The 24042-nt window shown below is 36.4% G+C and overlaps 1 protein-coding gene across 14 annotated transcripts in view; it reads left to right on the top strand.

Moving 5' to 3' along the window:
• Positions 1-24042, top strand: part of CHD9 (chromodomain helicase DNA binding protein 9) — a 244191-nt gene that overhangs the window by 190592 nt on the left and 29557 nt on the right. For all 14 annotated transcript variants that reach the window (XR_009697877.1, XM_061173544.1, XM_061173550.1 and 11 more), the window contains 7 exons: positions 2870-3066; positions 3530-3729; positions 6489-6648; positions 7088-7177; positions 19102-19205; positions 19712-19829; positions 20476-20533. Coding sequence is in view for 13 of the 14 variants with exons in the window: in XM_061173544.1 (XP_061029527.1) it covers positions 2870-3066; positions 3530-3729; positions 6489-6648; positions 7088-7177; positions 19102-19205; positions 19712-19829; positions 20476-20533 (927 nt within the window). In the remaining variant the exon portion in view is untranslated. The remainder of the gene's footprint in view (positions 1-2869; positions 3067-3529; positions 3730-6488; positions 6649-7087; positions 7178-19101; positions 19206-19711; positions 19830-20475; positions 20534-24042) is intronic.

The raw sequence follows: 24042 nt of genomic DNA, 5'->3' as shown, positions 1-24042 counted from the left end.
ATACTGTCTAATGCAGTAAGTAAAAATAATCATGTAGATCCCTATGTACTCACATAGAGCTCTAAGACAAGACAGTTAACTTTAGAAAGAGAGAGAAATAGAACAGTACTTACAGTGTGATGTTTGTTTATGATTTTTCAAAAGTATTATAGTGGTAATACACAGACACTCGTACATTTGTGCTGGATCCAACTAGAGCACACTGTGAGCCAAGTACCATTCTCACATTAGGGCTAAAATGAACAAGACAGATGAACCACTGCTTCAATAGAGCTTACAAATTCTGGTGAGTAAGTAAACAAATATATAAGATAATTTCTGAGACTGAAGAAAATAAAATGGTAAGATGGTAGAGAATGCCTGGAGGAGTGGAGATAGCATTAGGGAAAGTGGTCAAGGGAGGTCACTCTGAGGGGACATCTGTGCTGAGACTTGAATGATGAGAACGAGCCAACAGTGTAAAGACATGAGATAAAAGCTTTCAAGGTAGAGGGAATGGCAGTGAGCCATTGTTTGAAATAAGCTTACTGTATTCCAGAAATAGAAATGGCATTGTGTCAGAATGTAGGGAGGTAGTGAGAGTGGTGACAGGTTAGGTCAGAGATGATAGGTATGGCTCATATCAATAGGGCCTTATAGATTATCCTAAGGAGTTATGGATTTTATAAATAAACGTATACAAGCATATAGTCATGTAATACTTTGTAGTTATGTTTTCTAATTTGTACTCTGTTTAAAAATTTTATAATTTTCTGACAAGAAGTACCATGAAGAAAGACTGGCATTACTTACTATATGTTAAAACATAAAAGCATATTAACATATTATAAAGGAACCATGATACTGAGAGAAATGTATATAGAGCAAAGAATAGAATAAGAACAGGAGAAGATCAAATTGTAGGATGTAAATAAAGAAATAGCATTAGAGAAAAAGGGATTATTTAATAATCATGATTAGAATTTGAGTTAGCATTGGGGGAACATTTTAATAATATACTCTATACCAAGTAAACTCCAATTTGTGATAAAAAATTTATTTTTGAAACAAAGCATGAAAAAATAGAAAAACTAGATTTCTATTTTATCAAATATTTGGTGGGAAAACATTCTAAATTAGAAACAAACCACAAAGGAAATAATCAGCATATTCAAATATATGACTAAAAATTATGTAATGGAAAAATAAAAGTGCAGTCAGACTGGTGACTATTTGTAGCAGAAGTATATATGAAAGTTAATATTTTTATTATATAAAAGCCAATGTAAGTTGATCACAAGTAGAAATAAATCAAAATATTAAAAGATTATGGGCAAAAGACACTTGAAAATTTACTCAAGAGAAAATACAATTATGGTGGTTTTTTTTTTTAAGTTGGGACCAGGGAAGGGGCCAACTCTTTCTTTTTTTTAATTAAGTAATTATTTTTATTGAAGTAGATTGATTTACGATGTTTTAGTTTCAGGTATACAACAAAGTGTTTGTTATAAATACATAATTTTTTTTCAGATTCTTTTAAGCTTATTACAAAATACTGAGTATAGTTCCCTGTGTTATACAGTAGGTTCTTGTCAGCTCTTTCTTATATAGAAGGTGCCAATTAATAAATGTAGAAGGAATAAGAGAAATAGAAAATCTCAATTAATCCACCCCATTGATGAATTCTAAAATTAGTGTGTACAATTTAAGGAGAAACAGAATTTTTATATATCTTCAAAGTATATCTTCCAAAATATTTATTAATTACAAAAAGAAAACTAGTAAGTTTACAGTGGAAAAACTTAATAGAGAAGGTTAATGTCACCAGTATTAAGACATATTAACATTATGTACCCCTTTAAATTCAGTGCACTGTGTTCATACTACTGTGGGACAGCAGAACCTACATGGTCTGGTCCCTGCTTCCCCTGCTAACGTTTACCCTCTCCTGCTCTAGGACTTGAACATAGAATACCTTTTCAGGTCCATTACTGTTTTCTTCACTTATAATGCCATCTCCTTCTTGGATGCCTAGCAAACTACTTCTCATTCTTGAAGATCTCTTTCTAGTATCACTACTTTGTAAATCTTTCTGACTTTTTTGGCACCCATCTTATAAAATATTGCATCCTGAATAGCATTTATTTGTTTACACGTTAAACTGAGCCTCAAGACTATGAATTTCTCATGAGCAGAAAGCTATCTTAGTCCTAGCCCATAACATAGTGCCTAACTTAGAGAAATTGCTCAATAAAGATAAAAGTTTGTCAACTTAAGTTGTTTTGAATGAATTAAACTGCATTGAACATGGTGAGGTTCATACACTTATTACCTTGCTTGTTGTATATTAGTGTAAGTCTTTTGGAAAGCACTGAAATATGATTCTAGATCCATAAAATAATTATGCCCTTTGACCAATATTTCCATTTCTGGATATTTCACTTCCTTTGGACTTATCTTTAGGATAAACTTAGATTACAAAGATTTACTTTTTAGCATTATATATTTTAAAATTTTAAAACAATCTATTTGTATTAATTCAAATTACATTATGAATTAATTAGGTAAAGAAAATTATGATGCATAAATTCAATTTAAAATATAGTTTATGGTTGTAGAAGCACAATACAGTAAATAAAGCCATATACCAAATTTTTTTTTATCCTATGATTGTAATGTCATGAAATTATGACAAATGGTAATAAGGATTTTAAAGGAATATAAAAATTTTATGTTGATTTGTTAGGTCAGTGGAATTGTTAGTAATTTCTTTGTTCTGGCTTTTTAAAATTGTTTTATTGTTTGTACAGTTTGAAAGGTAAAAATGTAAAATACTGTTATAAGCAAAATAATAAAAGGACCTTCAAGTAATAGCTGTTAAATTTTACAGAACAGCTTGGTTATTGACACTCCAAGAATCAGGAAGCAAACAAGACCCTTCAGTGCCACAAAAGATGAATTGGCTGAATTATCTGAAGCTGAAAGTGAAGGAGATGAAAAGCCCAAACTCCGGAGACCCTGTGAGCGTTCGAATGGCTATGGAAGAACTGAATGCTTTAGAGTAGAGAAAAATCTGCTAGTTTATGGGTAAAATATTATTTTTAATGTTTACTTTTAGTAGTCTGGTGTACAAATTTACGGGAAACATATACTATATTCTAATACACTTTTTATCTTGTTAGAATCAATAAAATGTATTTTTTAAGTACCATGCATTTATATATTTAACATATACTTAATAGCAGTTGATGAGATATCTTTAAATTTTAATATTATATATGTATTGCTAATATCAAACTCCTTGTTGTTCTCAGATTTGCATATTCAGTAACACAAAATGGATAATATTGTTATCCATTATTCAATAAAATATACTAGAAATTACTATACCATGACTCTGCAGTTTATTCTGTGGGGGAAAAAACTTTAATAGGTAAATCCTATCAGTGACAAAGTGTGTTTTTTGCAGGTTTCAGGCCTTTTATCCATGAGTTATGTTTTCTCTAGAATTTCACCCAATATTAATATAAATATACCTTTTTTTAACTAGGTGGGGCCGATGGAGAGAGATTTTGTCTCATGGCCGTTTTAAAAGGCAGCTAAATGAGCACGATGTGGAAATAATTTGCCGAGCCCTCTTAGCTTATTGCCTTGTTCACTACCGAGGAGATGAGAAAATTAAAGGCTTCATATGGGATCTCATTACTCCAACTGAAGATGGGCAGACACGAGAGCTACAAAATCATCTAGGTAAGAACATTCTTTTATTTCCTTTTTAAATTTAGTTTTAGTTATGTAAGTAGCACTTAACATAGTACCCTATAAAATACTGAAGCATTTCAGATAATGGTAAAGAACCCTTAAGCTTCACTCTCAATTCAAGTTCCAAGTTGGAAAAGACCAGTGTTATCAGTTTGGTTGGGTTTTATATACTGTTATCAAACATGTATTTGTTTACAAGTTGTTGACCCAATAGTATGTCTTAGAGGTCAGCCCATCTGTATTCATGTAGATCTGTTTTATTTTTTAAACTCCTGCTTAGTAGTCCATAGTATGGATGTTTCTTAATTCATTTAGCATCTCCTTTGATGATGGGCATTTAGGATGTTTCCAATTTTAGATAATTGAGAAACAGGTTTTAGTGAAGATCCTTGTACATTCCTCCTTGTGCACAGGAATAAATCTTCTACTAAAGTAAATATCAAGAAATGGAATTGTTGAGGTACAGCATATATACCTCCTTAGGACCTAAAATGAATTGATAATTAATGAAGTTGGATGATAGGATCTGGTGATCCATCATATTATTCCATCTATTTTTGTGTATGCTTAATTCCATAATTTAAAAATAAATAAGGATAAACCCTTAAAAGTAGAGAGAATGGAAAAGGAATTTTGGAACCTAGAAGCATTAGATTAGTGATGACTAACTTAAACAACCAGAGAGAGCTGAATCTTAGGTCAACAGTAGGAAAGGGCAGCAACCAACTGATTTGCTTCATAGATTATCTAAAAGTTTCAGGAGTTTGTGACATCCGTGACCTCTGAAAGTGGATATAAAGGACAGGGGCTTTGATTAAAAGTTGTTTAAAAGGGGGATCAGATACCTAAATACTCTTTTCAACTCCGTGTAGCCATGGTGAAGACCGACTGAATGTTTATTCTCTGGAGAAGATAAAGTAGAGAATGTCTGCATTTCGTTGGTATTTGCAACATGGAGCTACTAAATGGCTGTTAAATGAATATGTATACTGGACAGTGTCATACTCAAGGAAGAAAACTAAGGAATCGTCCTTGGTGAATCTGACCAGGCCAAAACCTAAAGATAATGACAGGAAAAAGCCAGCCGGATTACCCTTCAAAGAGTCAACAGTCAGCTCCACTCATTCAGCCTGCCTATCAACTTTTCTGTCATTCTTAAATATGAGCAAATAACCAAGGGTATCAGGCATCTGAGGAACGTCTCCAACATGAGAGAGAGACTAAAAACAAACCACTAAAATGAACTTGTAGGAAACAAAGACTATGAAAGGAGAAGACAACTTTTTAAAAAATATCATTAATATCTGCAAAGATACTTCAGATATACTATGATTTTGAAAAAAGACTGAAGTACTGTAGAAACATTCAAGGCACAGACCTCTTAAAAATTACAAATTAACATGTAAAAATTAACATGCAGTTACATGAAAAAGTAAATAGGATTAAATGAATCTGAGGAAATTATGGTAGGGAGAAATTTAAAAATATAAAACATCTCCATATTTTATTAGGAAAATTTCAATATGTGTATTTTTAAATATGCACTGTTTAGTTTCCAAACCAACAAGGGTCAGGAGGACTAGAATACAGAGCATTATTAACATAGACCAAAATGCAATTTAAGATGGAAGCATTAATTGAGATTAAAAAGGGATACTACATAATAAAAAAGACTAATCCATAAAAGAAGATATAACAAATATGAACTTGTATGCACTGAAGAAAATAGTATCAAAATATAAAGGCAAAAACCACCAGAATCCTAAGGAAAAATGGGACAAACCTACGTAGTGCTTCTATTTACCATTGTGATGAAACTCCTGGCTGGTAGAATATGGCAGGGAAAAGATATGAGACAAGTATTGAAAGGAAGAATCACAACTGTATTATTTGTAATTGTGAAAACTTGTAAGTGAAACAACTCCAGCATCGTTGAAGAATAATAAGCAGGTGATATAGTCATAGAATAGATTTTTACACAGCAGTTAAAATGGATGAATCAGAGCCTCCATGAATCAGCAAGTATTTATAAATCTCAGAAAAAAATTAAAAATAATAAATAAGTTACAGAATTGCATGTATAATGTAATGAAAGCTTAAATACTGAATATTTCTCCAACACACAAGTATAAACGTGTATGAAATGAAAATCAAATTCAGGGTAGTGACTATCTCTGGGAAGGAAGGAGTGAATTGGACTTTATGTATTATTTCCTTTAATAAAAAACTGACCAAATATGGAATATGTTAAGAATGGGAATCCTTTTTTTATTTTTGACATATTTCACAACAAAAATGTCAAAGAAATCAAATGAATTTAGCTCTCTTAAACAGGAACCCCACAAAACCTAATCCATGTTATTAGTAACAATCAGTTTTGAAAATCAAGAGGCCACAACTTGTGTTTTTGTAACTAAGGAAGCAAAAAGTAAAGCAGAGGGAAAAGTTTGATCTTTCAGTTTTTACATTTGGAAAAAAATGTTTTGCAACATAGAGGTAATCAGAATGATTAATTAGAGATATGAAATTGGGTGGTTGGTGGAAATTGTGTTAATATGTGTGTGGTATCACGTGGACTTATCTTGTGATTGAGTTTATATTGTTACCATTAATATTTCAAAGATCTCTGTATAGCCTACACAGACCTCTGAAAGTCTCCAGAAATTTCTTCCATTGAAAAAATGTTTCAAATTGAACGTCTTTATACAAATTATCCCTGATTTCATTTGTCCTTCTCATTTTAACAGGCCTGTCAGCCCCTGTACCCAGAGGTCGAAAAGGGAAGAAAGTAAAGACTCAAACAAGCTCATTTGATATACAAAAAGCAGAATGGCTTCGAAAATACAATCCTGAGCAGCTACTTCAAGATGAAGGCTACAAAAAACATATAAAACACCACTGTAATAAGTAGGTAGTAGGGTATTTTTAACACAACCCATTAAAAGTTTACTTCTGAATTTATTAACAATCTTAAAGCATGCTGATTTTGAGTACAGAGACAGTGTGGTCTAGGACCAACCCTAATCTTATTCTTACCAGGGTATCCTTCAGCAAATCATGGTACCTCTTGTGTCACTTTTCATCAGCAGAGAGAGAAAAAAAACTGGCCTCCAAGTGATCTCATTATATCTTACTTGGATATTAAATAATGATGATTGTAAAGATTTTGAAGAAACCTATTTTATATATATGATAGTAATGAGGTTTATTTAATCAGAAGTAATTATTATTATTTCATTATAAAAATTATTATACAAATTCTTTTCTAATTTTAACCCCATGGATGAATTTTCTTTAATGATTAATGTCTTTGTGTCTTTTGATTTTTTTTCCCCCTCATTTTTAGAGTTTTGCTTCGTGTAAGAATGCTGTATTATCTAAAACAAGAAGTCATTGGAAACGAGTGTCAGAAAGTGTTTGACGGAGTTGATGCAAGGTAAATTAAACAGCATGTTTATTTTTCAGCAACATAATGAGGCAAAAGTTAAATGACCAGAAAATTGTATATTAAGTGAATCTTCAGTGAAATTCACAGGAAGAAAAATCTACCAAACTTAGAGTAACCCTTGCCATTTTGTTGCCTTTCGTCTATTAATCTCATCATTGGCTCTGTCACTGAAAGTTATCATAAGAATAATAACATCAGCATTAGTAATAGCTTCCTGCTACCAAATCTAAAACTTAACCTTCCTCCCTCTTACTGCAGTGACTGACTTTTACGTCCTCATATGATCCGTCCAGCACCTTAGTCTCTCAGTTCCTTGACCTTTATCTACAATCGTCTTCTTTCCTCTCCACCACAGCCACACACACACACAATCATATACTTAATCTTACTATCACCAGTAACAGCATTACCTCTTCAATCTGCATTTCAGCTGTCACTTATTTCCTTCAGACTCACTTAACTTGGGTACTTTTCACTCTAATTCTCTAATTTCATCACGATGTCCCCCATCTTATCCATCTCCACCTTCATGCCCCACTTTCCTCATTATAAACCTGCATTCTGTAGTCCAGCACTGTACTCACTAACTGAGATTCTTTGCCTGCTTTCCCCTCTGTTCTACCTTCGTGGCACAACCCCAACTCATGTTAAACCGAAAAATCGTTTTACCCCTTGCCTATACCTAAGCAGTTGAACATGGCTGGAGAAAATCACACAAACCCTGCCGAATGACTAACTTCAAATTTATGAGCATTGATCTCAAGCGAAATTAAGCACAAGTAAGCTGTTTAACCACCATGACTAGGAAGTTCACTTACCTACTCTTCAAGAGGACCATTCCACACCTCTCTCCTCAAGCCATCTTCCTGTCCCACCAACATCACCCTCCAATAATGGCTTTGCTGTATATTTCACAGAGAAAACAGAAACAATCAGACAAGAGCTACCTTCAGTTGTACGTCGTATGTGTCCCCCTATTTATTCCTTCCCTTGGGATGCAGTAGAAATCCTCCTCCTAAGAGCAACCCTTATGCTTGGAACTTGTTTCTTACCTTTTAAGGACTTTACGCCTGTAATCGCCTGTCTTTCCCAAATCATTTTCCCCCTCTTTACTGAATCATTCTCTTGGCATATATACATTCCTTAATATCATGTATCATACATACATCCTACTACTCCATTTCTCCGCTCCCCTTCATGAAAATAAAGAGTTGTCTGTGTTGACAGTCTCTACTTCTTTACCTTGCATCTTCTCTTCAATCTATTCCAATTAATCTTTCATCTCCACTCTCCTGCTGAAATGATTTTTGATCAGGCCACTAATAACCTACCATGTGATCAGTCTCTAAACTTACTCTACTTCTCCCTTCTTGAAGTGATGTCTTCGGTAGGCATCCTTGCTGCTACACCCACCTGGTTGTCCTTTTTTCCACATTGGTCTTTCCTTTCCATTTTCCTTTGCTAGCTCTTATTCCTTTAATAGATCTCTAGATGTTGGATTGACCAAGAGCTGTGTCCTCAGCTTTCTTTCTTATCTGTACTTTCCCTTTCGGTAAACTCATGCAACCTCATCATATTAAATATGATCTATACACAGATGACAGTCAGATTTACATATTCATCCCAGACGTTTCCCCTCAGCTCTAAGCTCTGAGTTAGCTGCCTCTAAACATTTCCACTTGAAAAATCTAATTAACAGCTCAAACTTCCCGTGTATCTCCCAAATCTGTCTCCTATTCTTTCCTCCCCACCTTCCCACATACAGGCCTTCTCCATCCTACTAAATGTACCACCCAGTTGCTCTGGTATCATTCTTGATTCTTCTCTTCCCCTCAAACCCTACAGGAAGACTTGCTAGCTTGACAAAGTATATGCCAAACCTGAGCACTTTTCACTCTCTCCTCTGCTAACTCCCTGGTCCAAGCCACCATTATCTCGTGTTTAGACTTTTTCAGTGGCCTCCTAAGTGAGTCTCTTTGCCTCTTCTTTTTCAAGAGTTGTTGGGTATTTTTTTGGCTGCGCCACACAACATACAAGATCTTAGTTCCCAGACGAGGGATCGAACCCAGGCCCCCTGCGGTGGAAGAACAGAGTCCTAACCACTACTGGACCACCAGGGAATTCCCATCTTTGCCTCTTATTTTGCCTCTCTACAGTCGGACCTTCACACAGCAGCCAGAGTGATCTTTCTAAAGCAAAAATCAGGCCAAGGCACTGCTTTTTTTTTTTTTTTTAATTAATTTATTTTATTTATGGCTGTGTTGGGTCTTAATTTCTCTGCGAGGGCTTTCTGTAGTTGTGGCAAGCGGGGGCCACTCTTCATCGCGGTGCGCGGGCCTCTCACTATCGCAGCCTCTCTTGTTGCGGAGCACAGGCTCCAGACACGCAGGCTCAGTAATTGTGGCTCACAGGCCCAGTTGCTCCGCAGCATGTGGGATCTTCCCAGACCAGGGCTCGAACCCGTGTCCCCTGCATTGGCAGGCAGATTCTCAACCACTGCGCCACCAGGGAAGCCCCAAGGCACTTCTTAAAACCTTCCAGTTGCTTCTCATTTCTCTTAGAATAAAGCCCAATCCTACAGTGCTCTACATAACTCTGGGACCTCTTCCTCCATTCTGTCCCTCATCCACAATGTTCCTCCAACATGTCAGGCTCATTCTGTGCTGTTCCCCCTAGTACAAATATTCTTTCCCCTAATCTTCCACAGAACTTCCCCTTCATATCATGCAGGTCTCAGCTTAAGTTTCACCTCTTCAGATAGGCCTTCCCTGCCCACCCTAGCTAAAGCAGCCCACCAGTCACCCACTATTACTTAACCTTATTTTATCTCATTCATGTTGCCTACTAGTATTAAAAATTATATTTATTTTTAAATTGTATTTCCCCTATCATTACAATTTAAGCTGGTTGAAGGTGAAGTATGCTATCTGTCTTATTGATCACTGTGTTCCCAGCCCCTAGAATCTGGGAAATAGTAACACCCAGTAAATATTTGATGACTAATTGGCTCCTCTTTTTCCTTGGTCTGACTGCATTCAATCCCCTTGTGATTTCCCAGGAACTGTGATCTATGAATTATCCTCTTTCATTATTCTTTCCCTCTCTGGCTTCTCATTTGGATTTTAAAATATTTACATCTCTCTCAACACACACACACACACACACACACACACACACACACACACACACACCACTTTTGCACCCAGTTCTCCTCAGACTACCATATTATTACTCTCCTTGGTTTCACAGCCAAACTTTTTTTAAAGAAGTATCTGTATTTGCTGTCCTCTTTTTCTTTTCTCCCATTCACTGTACATTCCACTACAATTCAGCTTCTACCCCCTCACTCCACCACCTACTTCAAGAAGTTCTTCACCCACATTCTCACTGCTAAATTTGATGGATATATCATAGTGTTTATCTTATTTACCTTTATTGACCACTTCCGTATTATTAGAATGTGTCTGTGATACCATTCTCCTGTAGATTTTCTTTTTAGCATTCTGCTTGCCACTTTTCATTTTCAGGCTTCTCTTCCACCTGTCTCTTAAATGTGTTCACATAGGCCCTCTCGTCACTTACTCTTGGGTGTTCACATCTTTTCTGCAGCATCAACTTATATTTCCATACTGATGACTTCCGAACCTAATTCTAGCCCACATCTCTCTTCTGAACTTTAGATCTGCATTTGTCAAATATGCCATGGTTACTGATGCCTCCAGGCCTTTGCATTCTTGCAGGAACATTCTCTTTCCCGTTTTCTTTCATTTTCCCTCTCTTACTGCTCAGCCAACATCAACTCAGCCTCCCTGTCCTTTCATGTCTGGGTAAAGCACATACCCAGAGTGCCCTGTCACAGCACTCATCACAGGTATTGAAGAGGTTTTGCAGATACCTCTTCAAAAGGGCAAGGATATGTCTGTCTTATTATTGCCATTGTTGGCACATTGTGAATACTGTGAATATTTAAATCAAAATGAATATTTAAATCAAAATAGATTTAAAATCTATTTTGAATGGATGATCTAGCCTGGGGAAGTTAGAGGCTTTATGCAAGAGATAGCACATGAACTGAATCTCTAAAAGCAGAAATCAACAATAGGAGTACATGCACCTTATTGTATTCCTTTCCCTAGCAGTTAAGGAACACTTAACATGCATATGGCACATTTAAACCGTGAGGTAGAGCTCTTTGGTGGGACTAATGGCGGACTCTGGGAGAGCTCACGCCAATGAGTACTTCCCAGAACTCCTGCTGCCAGTGTCTTTGTCCCCACGGTGAGCCAGAGCCAGCCCCCACCTCTGCAGGAGACCATCCAACACTAGCAGGAAGATGAATCGCTCCCCCAGCTTGTCCCTGTAATTATAGTTATAGCAATATTAGTTCACAGTTATCAAGTGCTTTCTATGTGCCAAGGACTCATGTAAGAGCCATGTGGCTGACAGGGTCTTGGTGCTCCGGCCGGGTGTCAGGGTCTTGGTGCTCCCGCTGGGTGTCAGGTCTGAGGCTCGTAGGTGGGAGAGCCAAGTTCAGGACATTGGTCCACCAGAGACCTCCCGGCCCCACGTAATATCAAACGGCAAAAGCTCTCCCAGAGATCTGCATCTCAATGCTAAGACCCAGCTCCACTCAACGACCAGCAAGGTAAAGCGCTGGACACCCCATGCCAAACAACTAGCAAGATAGGAAAACAACCCCACCCATTAGCAGAGAGGCTGCCTAAAATCATAATAAGTTCACAGACACCCCAAAACACACCACCGGGCGCGGTCCTGCCCACCAGAAAGACAAGATCCAGCCTCATGCACCAGAACACAGGCACCAGTCCCCTCCACCAGGAAGGCTACACAACCCACTGAACAAACCTTACCTACTGGGGGCAGACAACAAAAACAATGGGAACTACGAACCTGCAGCCTGCGAAAAGGAGACCCCAAACGCGGTAAGTTAAGCAACATGAGAAGACAGAGAAATAAACAGCACATGAAGGAGCAAAGTAAAAACCCACCAGACCAAACAAATGAGGAGGAAATAGGCAGACTACCTGAAAAAGAATTCAGAGTAATGATAGTAAAGATGATCCAAAGTCTTAGAAATAGAATGGAGAAAATACAAGAAACGTTTAACAAGGACCTAGAGGAACTAAAGAGCAAACGAACAATGATGAACAACACAATAAATGAAATTTAAAATTCTCTAGAAGGAATCAGTAGCAGAAAAAATGAGTCAAAAGAACGGATAAGTGACCTGGAAGATAAAATAGTGGAAATAACTACCACAGAGCAGAATAAAGAATGAAAAGAATTGAGGACAGTCTCAGAGACCTCTGGGACAACATTAAATGTACCAACATTCGAACTATAGGGGTCCCAGAAGAAGAAGAGAAAAAGAAAGGGACTGAGAAAATATTTGAAGAGATTATACTTGAAAGCTTCCCTAATATGGGAAAGGATATAGTCAAACAGGTCCAGGAAGCGCAGAGTCCCATACAGGATAAATCCAAGGAGAAACCCACCAAGACACATATTAATCAAACTATCAAAAATTAAATACAAAGAAAAAATATTAAAGGCAGCAAGTGAAAAGCAACAAATAACATACAAGGGAATCCCCATAAGGTTAACAGCTGATTTCTCAGCAGAAACTCTGCGAGCAAGAAGGGTATGTCAGGACATATTTAAAGTGATGAAAGGGAAAAACCTACAACCAAAATTACCCAGCAAGGATCTCATTCAGATTTGACGGAGAAATTAAAACCTTTACAGACAAGCAAAAGCTAAGAGAATTCAGCACCACCAAACCAGCTTTACAACAAACGCTAAAGGAACTTCTCTAGGGAGGAAACACAAGAGAAGGAAAAGACCTACAATAACATACCCAAAACAATTATGAAAATGGTAATAGGAACATATATATCGATAATTTCCTTAAATGTAAATGGATTAAATGTTCCAACCAAAAGGCATAGACTGGCTGAATGAATACAAACACAAGACCCGTATATATGCTATCTACAAGAGACCCACTTCAGACCTAGGGACACATACAGACTGAAAGTGAGGGGATGGAGAAAGATATTCCATGCAAATGGAAATCAAAAGAAAGCTGGAGTAGCAATTCTCATATCAGACAAAGTAGACTTTAAAGACTAGTACAAGAGACAAAGAAGGACACTACATAATGATCAAGGGATCAATCCAAGAAGAAGATACAACAGTTGTAAATATTTATACACCTAACATAGAAGGACCTCAATACATAAGGCAAATGCTAACCACCATAAAAGGGGGAATCGACAGTAACACAATAATAGTAGGGGACTTTAACAGCCCACTTTCACCAATGGACAGATCATCCAAAATGAAAATAAAAAGAAAACACAAGCTTTAAATGACACATCAGACAAGATGGACTTAATTGATATTTATAGGACCTTCCATGCAAAAACAACAGAATACACTTTCTTCTTAAGTACTCATGGAACATTCTCTAGGATAGACCATATCTTGGGTCACAAATCAAGCCTTGGTAAATTTAAGAAAATTGAAATGGTATCAAGTATCTTTTCCAACCACAACTCTGTAAGACTTGATATTGATTACAGGAAAAATTCTGTAAAAAATACAAACACATGGAGGCTAAACTATATGCTACTAAATAACCAAGAGATCATTGAAGAAATCAAAGAGGAAATTTAAAAAAAACCTAGAAACAAATGACAATGAAAACATGACGACCCAAAACCTATGGGATGCAGCAAAAGCAGTTCTCAGAGGGAAATTTATAGCAATACAATCCTATGTCAAGAAACAAGAAACATCTCAAACAACCAAACCTTACACCTAAAGCAATTAGAGAAAGAAGAACAAAAACCCCAAAGTTTGTAGAAAGAAAGAAATCGTAAAGATCAGATCAGAAATAAATGAAAAAGAAGTGAAGGAGGGCTTCCCTGGTGGTGCAGTGGTTGAGAATCTGCCTGCCAACGCAGGGGACACGGGTTCGAGCCCTGGTCTGGGAAGATCCCACGTGCCGCGGAGCAACTAGGCCCGTGAGCCACAACTACTGAGCCAGCGCATCTGGAGCCTGTGCTCCGCAACAAGAGAGGCCGCGATAGTGAGAGGCCCGCGCATCGCGATGAAGAGTGGCCCCCACTTGCCGCAACTAGAGAAAGCCCTCGCACAGAAACGAAGACCCAACACAGCCAAAAAATTAAAAAAAATTTTTAAATCAATTAATTAATTAAAAAAAGATCTTTAAATAAAAAAGTGAAGGAAACAATAGCAAAGATTAATAAAAGTAAAAGCTATTTCTTTGAGAAGATAAACAAAATTGATAAACCATTAGACAGACTCATCAAGAAAAAAAGGGAGAAGACTCAATAGAATTAGAAATGAAAATGGAGACGTAACAACTGACACTGCAGAAATATAAAGGATCATGAGAGATTACTACAAGCAACTATATGCCAATAAAATGGACAACCTGGAAGAAACGGACAAATTCTTAGAAAAGCACAACCTTCTGAGATTGAACCAGGAAGAAATAGAAAATATAAACAAACACTGAAATTGAAACTGTGACTAAAAATCTTCCAACAAACAAACGCCCAGGACCAGGTGCCTTCACAGGCGAATTCTATCAAACATTTAGAGAAGAGCTAACACCTATCCTTCTTAAACTCTTCAAAAATATAGCAGAGGGAGGAACACTCCCAAACTCATTCTACGAGGCCACCATCACCCTGATACCACAAGGTGGTATCACAAAGAAAGAAAACTACAGGCCAATATCACTGATGAACATAGATGCCAAAATCTCAAAACAGTACTAGCAAACAGAATCCAGCAACACATTAAAAAGATCATACAGCCTGATCAAGTGGAGTTTATCCAAGGAATGGAAGGATTCTTCAATATACGCAAATCAATCAATGGGATAAACCATATTAACAAACTGAAGGAGGAAAACCATATGATCATCTCAATAGATGCAGAAAAAGCTTTCAACAAAATTCAACACCCATTTATGATAAAAAGCCACCAGAAAGTAGGCATAGAGGGAACTTACCTCAACATAATAAAGGCCATATGTGACAAACCTACAACCAACATCCTTCTGAATGGGGAAAAACTGAAACCATTTCCACTAAGATCAGGAACAAGACAAGGTTGCCCACTCTCACCACTGTTATTCAACATAGTTTTGGAAGTTTTAGCCACAGCAATCAGAGAAGAAAAAGAAATAAGAGGAATCCAAATTGGAAAAGAAGAAGTAAAACTGTCACTTTGCAGATGATATGAAACTATACATAGAGAATCTTAAAGATGCTACCAGAAAACTACTAGAGCTAATCAATGAATTTGGTAAAGTAGCAGGATACAATATTAATGCACAGAAATCTCTTGCATTCCTACACACTAATGATGAAAAATCTGAAAGAGAAATAAGGAAACACTCCCATTTACAGTGGCAACAAAAAGAATAAAATACCCCGGAATAAACCTACCAAAGGAGACAAAAAACCTGTATGCAGACAACTATAAGACGCTGATGAAAGAAATTAAAGATGATACATATAGATGGAGAGATATACCAAGTTCTTGGATTGGAAGAATCAACATTATGAAAATGACTATACTATCCAAAGCAATCTACAGACTCAATGCAATCCCAATCAAACTACCAATGGCATTTTTCACAGAACTAGAACAAAAAATTTCACAATTTGTATGGAAGCAAAAAGACCCCGAATAGCCAAAGCAATCTTGAGAAAGAAAAACGGAGCTGGAGGAATCAGGCTCCCTGACTTCAGACTATACTACAAAGCTACAGTAATCAAAACAGTATGGCGCTGGCACAAAAACAGAAATACAGATCAGTGGAACAGGAGAGAAAGCCCAGAGATAAACCCACGCACATATGGTCACCTTATCTTTGATAAAGGAGGCAAGAATATACAGTGGAGAAGAGACAGCCTCTTCAATAAGTGGTAGTGGGAAAACTGGACAGCTACATGTAAAAGAATGACATTATGACACTCCCTAACACCACACAGAAAAATAAACTCAAAATGAATTAAAGACCTAAATGTAAGGCCAGACACTATCAAACTCTTAGAGGAAAACATAGACAGAACACTCTATGACATAAATCACAGCAAGATCCCTTTTGACCCACGTCCTAGGGAAAGGGAAATAAAAGCAAAAATAAACAAATGGGACCTAGTGAAACTTAAAAGTTTTGCACAACAAAGGAAACCATAAACAAGATGAAAAGACAACCCTCAGAATGGGAGAAAATATTTGCAAACGAATCAACGGACAAAGGATTAATCTCCAAAATATATAAACAGCTCATTCAGCTCAATATTAAAGAAACAAACACCCCCATCCAAAAATGGGCAGAAGACCTAGATAGACATTTCTCCAAAGAAGACATACAGACGGCCACGAAGCACATGAAAAGATGCTCAACATCACTAATTATTAGAGAAATGCAAATCAAAACTACAATGAGGTATCACCTCACACGGGTCAGAATGGCCATCATCAAAAAATCTACAGACAATAAATGCTGGAGAGGATGTGGAGAAAAGGGAACCCTCTTGCACTGTTGGTGGGAATGTAAATTGATACAGCCACTATGGATAACAGTATGGAGCTTCCTTAAAAAACTAAAAATAGAACTACCATATGACCCAGCAATCCCACTACTGGGCATATACCCTGAGAAAACCATAATTCAAAAAGAGTCATGTACCACAGTGTTCATTACAGCTCTATTTACAATAGCCAGGACATGGAAGCAACCTAAGTGTCCATCGACAGATGAATGGATAAAGAAGATGTGGCACAAACATACAATGGAATATTACTCGGCCATAAAAAGAAACGAAATTGAGTTATTTGTAGTGAGGTGGATGGACCCAGAGTCTGTCATACAGAGTGAAGTAAGTCAGAAAGAGAAAAACAAATACTGTACGCTAACACATATATATGGAATCTTAAAAAAAAAAACAATGGTTCTGAAGAACCTAGGGGCAGGACAGGAATAAAGACGCAGATGTAGAGAATGGACTTGAGGACACGGGGAGGGGGAGGGTAAGCTGGGACGAAGTGAGAGAGTGGCGGGGACATATATACACTACCAAATGTAAAATAGATAGCTAGTGGGAAGCAGCCACATAGCACAGGGAGATCAGCTCTGTGCTTTGTGTCTAACTAGAGGGGTGGGATAATGGAGGGTGGGAGGGAGACGCAAGACGGAGGAGATATGGGGATATGTGCATATGTATAGCTGATTCACTTTGTTATACAGCAGAAACTAACACACCATTGTAAAGCAATTATACTCCAATAAAGATGTTAAAATAAATAATTTTTTTTTTTTAAACCCATGAGGTATATATTTAGTGCCTTTTACTCTCTAAAAACAGGAAAAACCTTCCACCTCAGATGACAGTCACAATATTTTGAGCTTTAGAGTGCTACCTGATGATTGGTAAGAGGAAGTACAGTATCTGACCCACTTTATTTTTCCCCCTTTTGCATCCTGTCTCCGGTGTTCTTTCCTCTTTCTTTTGTCTTTCTGTGCTTCTGCTTTGTTTAATCCTGACCAGGAATGCAATAAAAAATAAATATCTTCTTTAACTATATTTTTCCTCATCTCATTTTCAACTTTTGCCATATCACCGGAAAATCTCTCTTCCTCTTTCTCTCTTTCTGCACTAAACTAAAAAATATTGTGATAGTGACGCTTCTGTTTTTAAGCAAAATAAGATATAATGAGGTGTGCATTTAGAGTGCTGAAAAATTTCTTTTTGTCTCCTGGCAAAACACTTATGAAAAATAAAAAGTAATTTTTTAATCCATTTTTTATGTTTTATTATAAAACTTAAAACTATTTTTAATTGTCAGTATCTTTTATTTCAACTGTATTAGTGGTTAGCTGTTGGGTTCTTGTGGACTAGCCCAGGAACATATTGACCATTTATCAGTTTATATCTGTATGAAAATTTATTTTGCATTCCCAAAGACAACCAACTTACAGATGAACTTTTGCCACACAACTTAGTTATAAGTAGGAAATGCTCCATTTCTTCACACCTATAGGCCTTTCTTAATTAATTTATAAAATTTATGGTGCCACGCTGAAGAGACGAAATTCTAGTTAATATAATTTGTGTTAAGTTTTTTATTATATCTCTGATTCTTTGAAAATTGATAATACATTAATGTCATAGGGAAAATCTAAAGTAGAATATTTGATTCCCTCAGGTAATTTACCCTATCCAATCTCTTTGACTGTTGAATACAATTTAAGAATGACGTGTATTTATATCAAAATTAATGATACTTATTTGCTAATCCTTGTCAAACATTATTAACTCTTTGCTAGGCTTCCTTTACTGGTAAGCAGTGCTTAATTTTTCAGTGTGACTTTCCTAGCAATAGCGGTCTAAAAGAGACATAACTTGGTTTACAGCCTAGAGCCATTCATTTGCTTTTTTAGGGCCTCAGTCTCCTCATATACCAAGTGAAATTTTTGACCCAGATGATTCTTGCCAAGTTGTTTGCTGACATAAGACTCTACTTTTTGATAGAACCTTTTGTCTGTATCTGAAGGAAATTAGTGGAAAGAATATGATTCCTTAAGAATAAAGTAAACGTGTTGAAACTTATTTCTTCTGTTTGCTTAAGAATAATTAATTAATTTTATGGTACCTTTGTTGTTACTGTGCAGTTTTATAATTTTAATATGTGATAATTGTGGAAAATTTTTTAAAATGAAATAAAATTGTATCCTCTTTTTCTTAATAACCACAATGCTTTTTAGAAGCTATGTAAAATTTTGCCCCCTCTTAGACTTGTTTATAGTAACTCATAAAGTCATATCATGATTTTTTTTTAAGTGACATTGATGTTTGGGTCCCAGAACCAGACCACTCAGAAGTTCCTGCTGAATGGTGGGATTTTGATGCTGATAAGTCACTCCTTATTGGAGTTTTTAAACATGGTAAGTGAGAAGTAAGATAGGTAGAGTCTTCATCTACGTATAGTGTAATTCAGCTACTTCTCAATTTATTGATTTCCACTTACAGCTTTATTCCAGTAACACCCATATTATTATATACATCATATAAAGCATGCACTCCCAAACTATGTTTGTCAGTCACTACATTTCCTCATGAATGGGTGGCATATGTGAACTGCTTCTCTTGGACGTAAGTCTCACATAACGTCCCCTCTCAGGAAGAGTTTTTATGTGAAATATGTTATGTGTGGTCAGTTTTTCCTCTTTTCCTTTTAACTGATATATTTAATCCAAATTTTTAAATATACATATTGCCAGACCATGTAATGTTTGTGATAATTTCTAGAAAACATGTTTAACCTATATCATTTTAATATATGGTCCCTTCAGCCCAGAAATATCACTCATCATAAATATGAGGAATGCTTATATTTATATATTTTTCTTCTTTTTATCCTTTTTACTTTAATAATTGGTCATCCCTCTAGGATATGAAAAATATAACACTATCCGAGCAGACCCGGCATTATGCTTCTTGGAAAGAGTGGGAAAACCTGATGAGAAAGCAGTTGCTGCAGAACAGAGGGCAAACGATTATATGGATGGGTACGTGGATTTCAGAGTCATGAATTCTCCATATAGCTCTATCAACATCAGCATATTCTATGTCGGTGATGTTTCTCTTTAAATAATGTAGTAGTACGAGAATTGGAGTTTACAATTCAAAAGAGCTAATGATACTCTAGTAAGTTAGCACTTGTCCAACAGAGTGCAATGAAGGAAGAGACCGGACCTTCCCCACACCCATTCTTTTGATGAGTCCTTCATTTTTCCATTCTTAATGGTCATGGCAATTAAGACTATAAAATTTTAGGGACCTAAGAGGGAAGAAGAAAGCTAAGCATATTACAACTGAAGAGAAATATGATGTTGTTCATTATACCTATTATGAGGCCTTTATTATCTTTCTTTTCTTACCAAAAGAGAAAAGTAAGAGACTATGTTAAGGTTAATACCACATTTATAAGTGAACTTGGGAGTTAGAGTAAATTAGAACTAGCTTTCTTCTGACTTGCCATGTAAATAGCCTTTACGCTATTAGGCTTGGGCTCCTCTGGCTGAAGAACAGAGACTGCAGTCAGACCATTAAAACATACGAAGAAGTCCTTCCAACAATACCCCATTTGTTTGTCCTGCCGTGAGAAATTTGAAGTTCAGTACAATAATTATAGCATTTGTTGGTATTTAACAGGGATGTGGAAGATCCAGAATACAAACCTGCCCCAGCTATCTTTAAAGATGATATAGAGGTATGCTTTGGATCATGTTTTTAAATCCTCAAATCTAGTTATCCATGTTTTCTTTTGCTATTTCTTTTGTATGTTTTTCCTTCATACGTTTTCATTATGCATCATTTCTTAGAACATTAGCTAAGTTAGTGACCAACTTAGGTTGCCAGACATCACAAATACCCATTCAGAATTTGCTTGATCTCCTCTTCTAGACAAGCTGGAGGCTGGTTTGGACATATGGATGAAATGGGGATTGCCAACATGCTACACTGCTAGGAACCAAAGAAACACAGTGTTCAGGGCAAAATCTCAAAGCAGAATAAGAGCTAGATACTAAAGGTACACAGCAACAGATAAAGTGATCTGAAGTAGAGGGTGGAGCCCAGAGGAATTCTGAGCTGCTAAAGCATAGTTCTTAAGTGTTCTGTTTATAGAAAGTCAAAAGGACGAAAAAGAGTTGGTTGAAAGTACAGAATATAATCTGTTGGGTTGGGAAAATGATGTTAAAAGAGGAGAAGAATTTCTATAACATTTGTGAGACTATATAGTAAAGACTAGACAATGCTGTGGCTGTCAGGTAGAGTTTGTTGGTCTTGGTTGCCAAGGGAATTGGATATTGATGCCTATATGAGGAAGAAAGATGAGGCTTAGGCCAGTGTGTAGCAGTGAGAATGAAATCCAGTGAAGTCAGAACCCTTAAAGGGTAGTACTTTCTGCCAAACAGCACAGGGAAACAAGTAAATTTATCTCAGCATGGTTTCTGGGTAGGGAGAAAATTGTTTCCCCTGAGAATTCATAGCCATAGGCCTGCCTTCTCTTGAGTTTATGGTTTGATTTCTTTTACTTAATCTGCATGGTCCAGGAACTGTCAAGGCAAAAATGTAATATAAAAAGAGATCCCAAGCTGGTAATACCCTTAAGGTACTTGGTAAAAACAAACAAAGAAAAAGAACAGTTAGAAGAAATGACTTCAATCTAGATTACACTTGAGTCTTGAAGATAAAACCCTCCATAAAATGAGGTCAAAATCCAAAAATTTTTAATTTATGAGGAGCAATTTACCATGAGTGAATGTTAGCAATACAACAAAGAACAAGATTAGATCTTTAAGAATTTCTGTTAATATATCTCCTGAAATAGAAAATAAATAAAATTTTAAATGATTAAAGACATTAAAGAAAGAAATAGGAAAAAAAGAAAGACAAAATAAGATTTTAAATGATGAGGGACATATGAAAGAAAATTATATGTAACTTTAGAGGTGGAAAATACTGTCGTTGAAATTTAAAACTCAACAAATAAGTTAAACATCCTGCTGGAGAAGCAGATTAGACACAGCTCATGAGAGAAGAAATTATTTAGAAAATAGAGGAAGTTATCCATAATGTAGCATGATGAATCAGTTTGAGCCAATCAGGAGAGAAAAACCACATAGTAATTTGAACAGGGAAAGTTTAATGTAAAGAGTTATTGACTATAATAGGGGGGTTGAAATACTGAGAGAATGACTATAAAGAAAAGAAACTCGAAAGAATATAGGAATAGCCACTACTCCTAAGGCTGAGATACAGCACCCAAGGAAGGGTCCTGTCCCCGCCAGGGCTGAGGTTCTGACCTTTTGGGGAGGGTATGACCACAGCTCACTAGATGGAAGAAAAGTTGTTGTGCTGCCACACCTGAGCAACTTGCTGGAAATCCACCCTCTAGGGTTGCCAGGCTTTTCTTGGGGAGGTATCTCACTGGAGGCATTCCACTACAAAACCACCCAGGGGGAGGTTGTTCAGGAGAAGCTGCCGGCCAAGCGGTGCTAAAGAAACTGCCTGAACTGCAGGAGCTGGGCACTGAGGAAGCTGCATGTGCTGTAGGAGCTGAGCAGTGGAGGAGCTCACGGGAACCAGGAAGTAAAATGCCTTTCTTCTCCAGCTCCCACTACTGACAAAGCTTAATATCACATTGGCTGGCTAAGAAAAAATAAAGAGCCTAGATCCGTTTTTTTTTTTTCTTAGAGCTGGCAAAAGGTATGAGAGGCAGTAAATTTAGAGCTGAGAGGCAACCGAAAACCAGTACAATGGAGTATATAAAAAAACTTTTTAGATACGAAGAGTATAGCATGATAATGTCTGGTATATGTCGAATAGGCGTTCCAGAGGGACAGACTAGAGAGCATAAGGGAGAAGCCCTATTTTAAGAGTTACCAGCTGAGAAGTCTTCAGACTTGATGAAATACATGAATCCTCAGATTCAAGAAGTAAAGTGAATCTTGCAGGGATAAATGAAACTAAATCCACTTCAAGAAACATCCTGGTGCAAGTACAGATACACCAAACAAAGAGAAGATTTTTTTAAAAACAACCAGAGGAAAAAGACCCACCTACAAAGGAATGATCATAATTCTAACTTTGGGCTTTCTAAAACAAAAGTAGAAACTAGTAGTCATTGGAATAAAAACTTAGTTGGTAAGCTCCTTGACATAGGTCTTGGTGATGAGTTTTTTGAATCTGACACCAAAAACAAAAACACAAAAGCAAAAATAAACAAGTGTGACTACGTCAAACTAAAAAGCTGCACAGCAAAGGAAATCAACAAAAGAAAAAGGCAACCTACTCAATGTGAGAAAATATTTGCAAATCATACATCTGATAAGGGGCTAATATCCAAAATATATAAAGAACTCATACAACTCAATAGCAAAAAAACCCAAACGATCTGATTAAAATATAGGCAGAAGATGTGAATAGACTTTTTTAAAAAGAAGACATATAGATGGCCAACAGGTACATGAAAAGTCTCTCTACATCATTAATCATCAGGGAAATGCCAATCAAAACAACAGTGAGATATCACCTCACACCGGTTAGAATGACTATTATCAAAAAGACTAGAAATAATAAGTATTGGCTAGGATGTGGAGAAAAGTGAACCTTGTACATTGTTGGTGGGAATGTAAATTGGTGCAGCCACTGTGGAAAACGGTATGGAGGTTCCTCAAAAACTTAAAAATAGAACTGTCATATGATTCAGCAATCACACTTATGGGTATTTATCCCCCAAAAATGAAAACACTAATTTGAAAAGATGTATGCAGCCTGATCACATGTGGTTTGAAGCTTTATTTACAGTAGCCAAGATGTGGAAACAACTTAAGTGTCCATCGATAGACAAATGGATAAAGAGATAGTGATATATATATATATATATATGTACACATACATACACGTATATTCATATATATATGTGTGTGTATATATACACAATGGAATATTATTCAGTCTTTAAAAAGAATGAAACCTTGCCATTTGCAACAACATGGATGGACCTTGAGAGCATTGTACTAAGTAAAATAAGTCAGAGAAAGACAAATACTGTGTGGTGTCTCTTATATGTGGAATCTAAAAAAAATTTTTTTTAACTAAGTTGATAGATAAAGAGAACAGATTGTGGTTGCCAGAGGCTTGGGGTTAGAGGCAGGATGGAAATGGGTGAAATGTTTTTCGTTTGGGTTTTTTTAGTTTAAATAACTTGAATTT

Source organism: Eubalaena glacialis, chromosome 18, assembly GCF_028564815.1.
Source record: "Eubalaena glacialis isolate mEubGla1 chromosome 18, mEubGla1.1.hap2.+ XY, whole genome shotgun sequence".
In the NCBI taxonomy this organism is placed as follows: Eukaryota; Metazoa; Chordata; class Mammalia; order Artiodactyla; family Balaenidae; genus Eubalaena; species Eubalaena glacialis.
The sequence above is the reverse complement of the archived record's forward strand: the minus strand, read 5'-3'. Positions and strand labels throughout refer to the sequence as shown.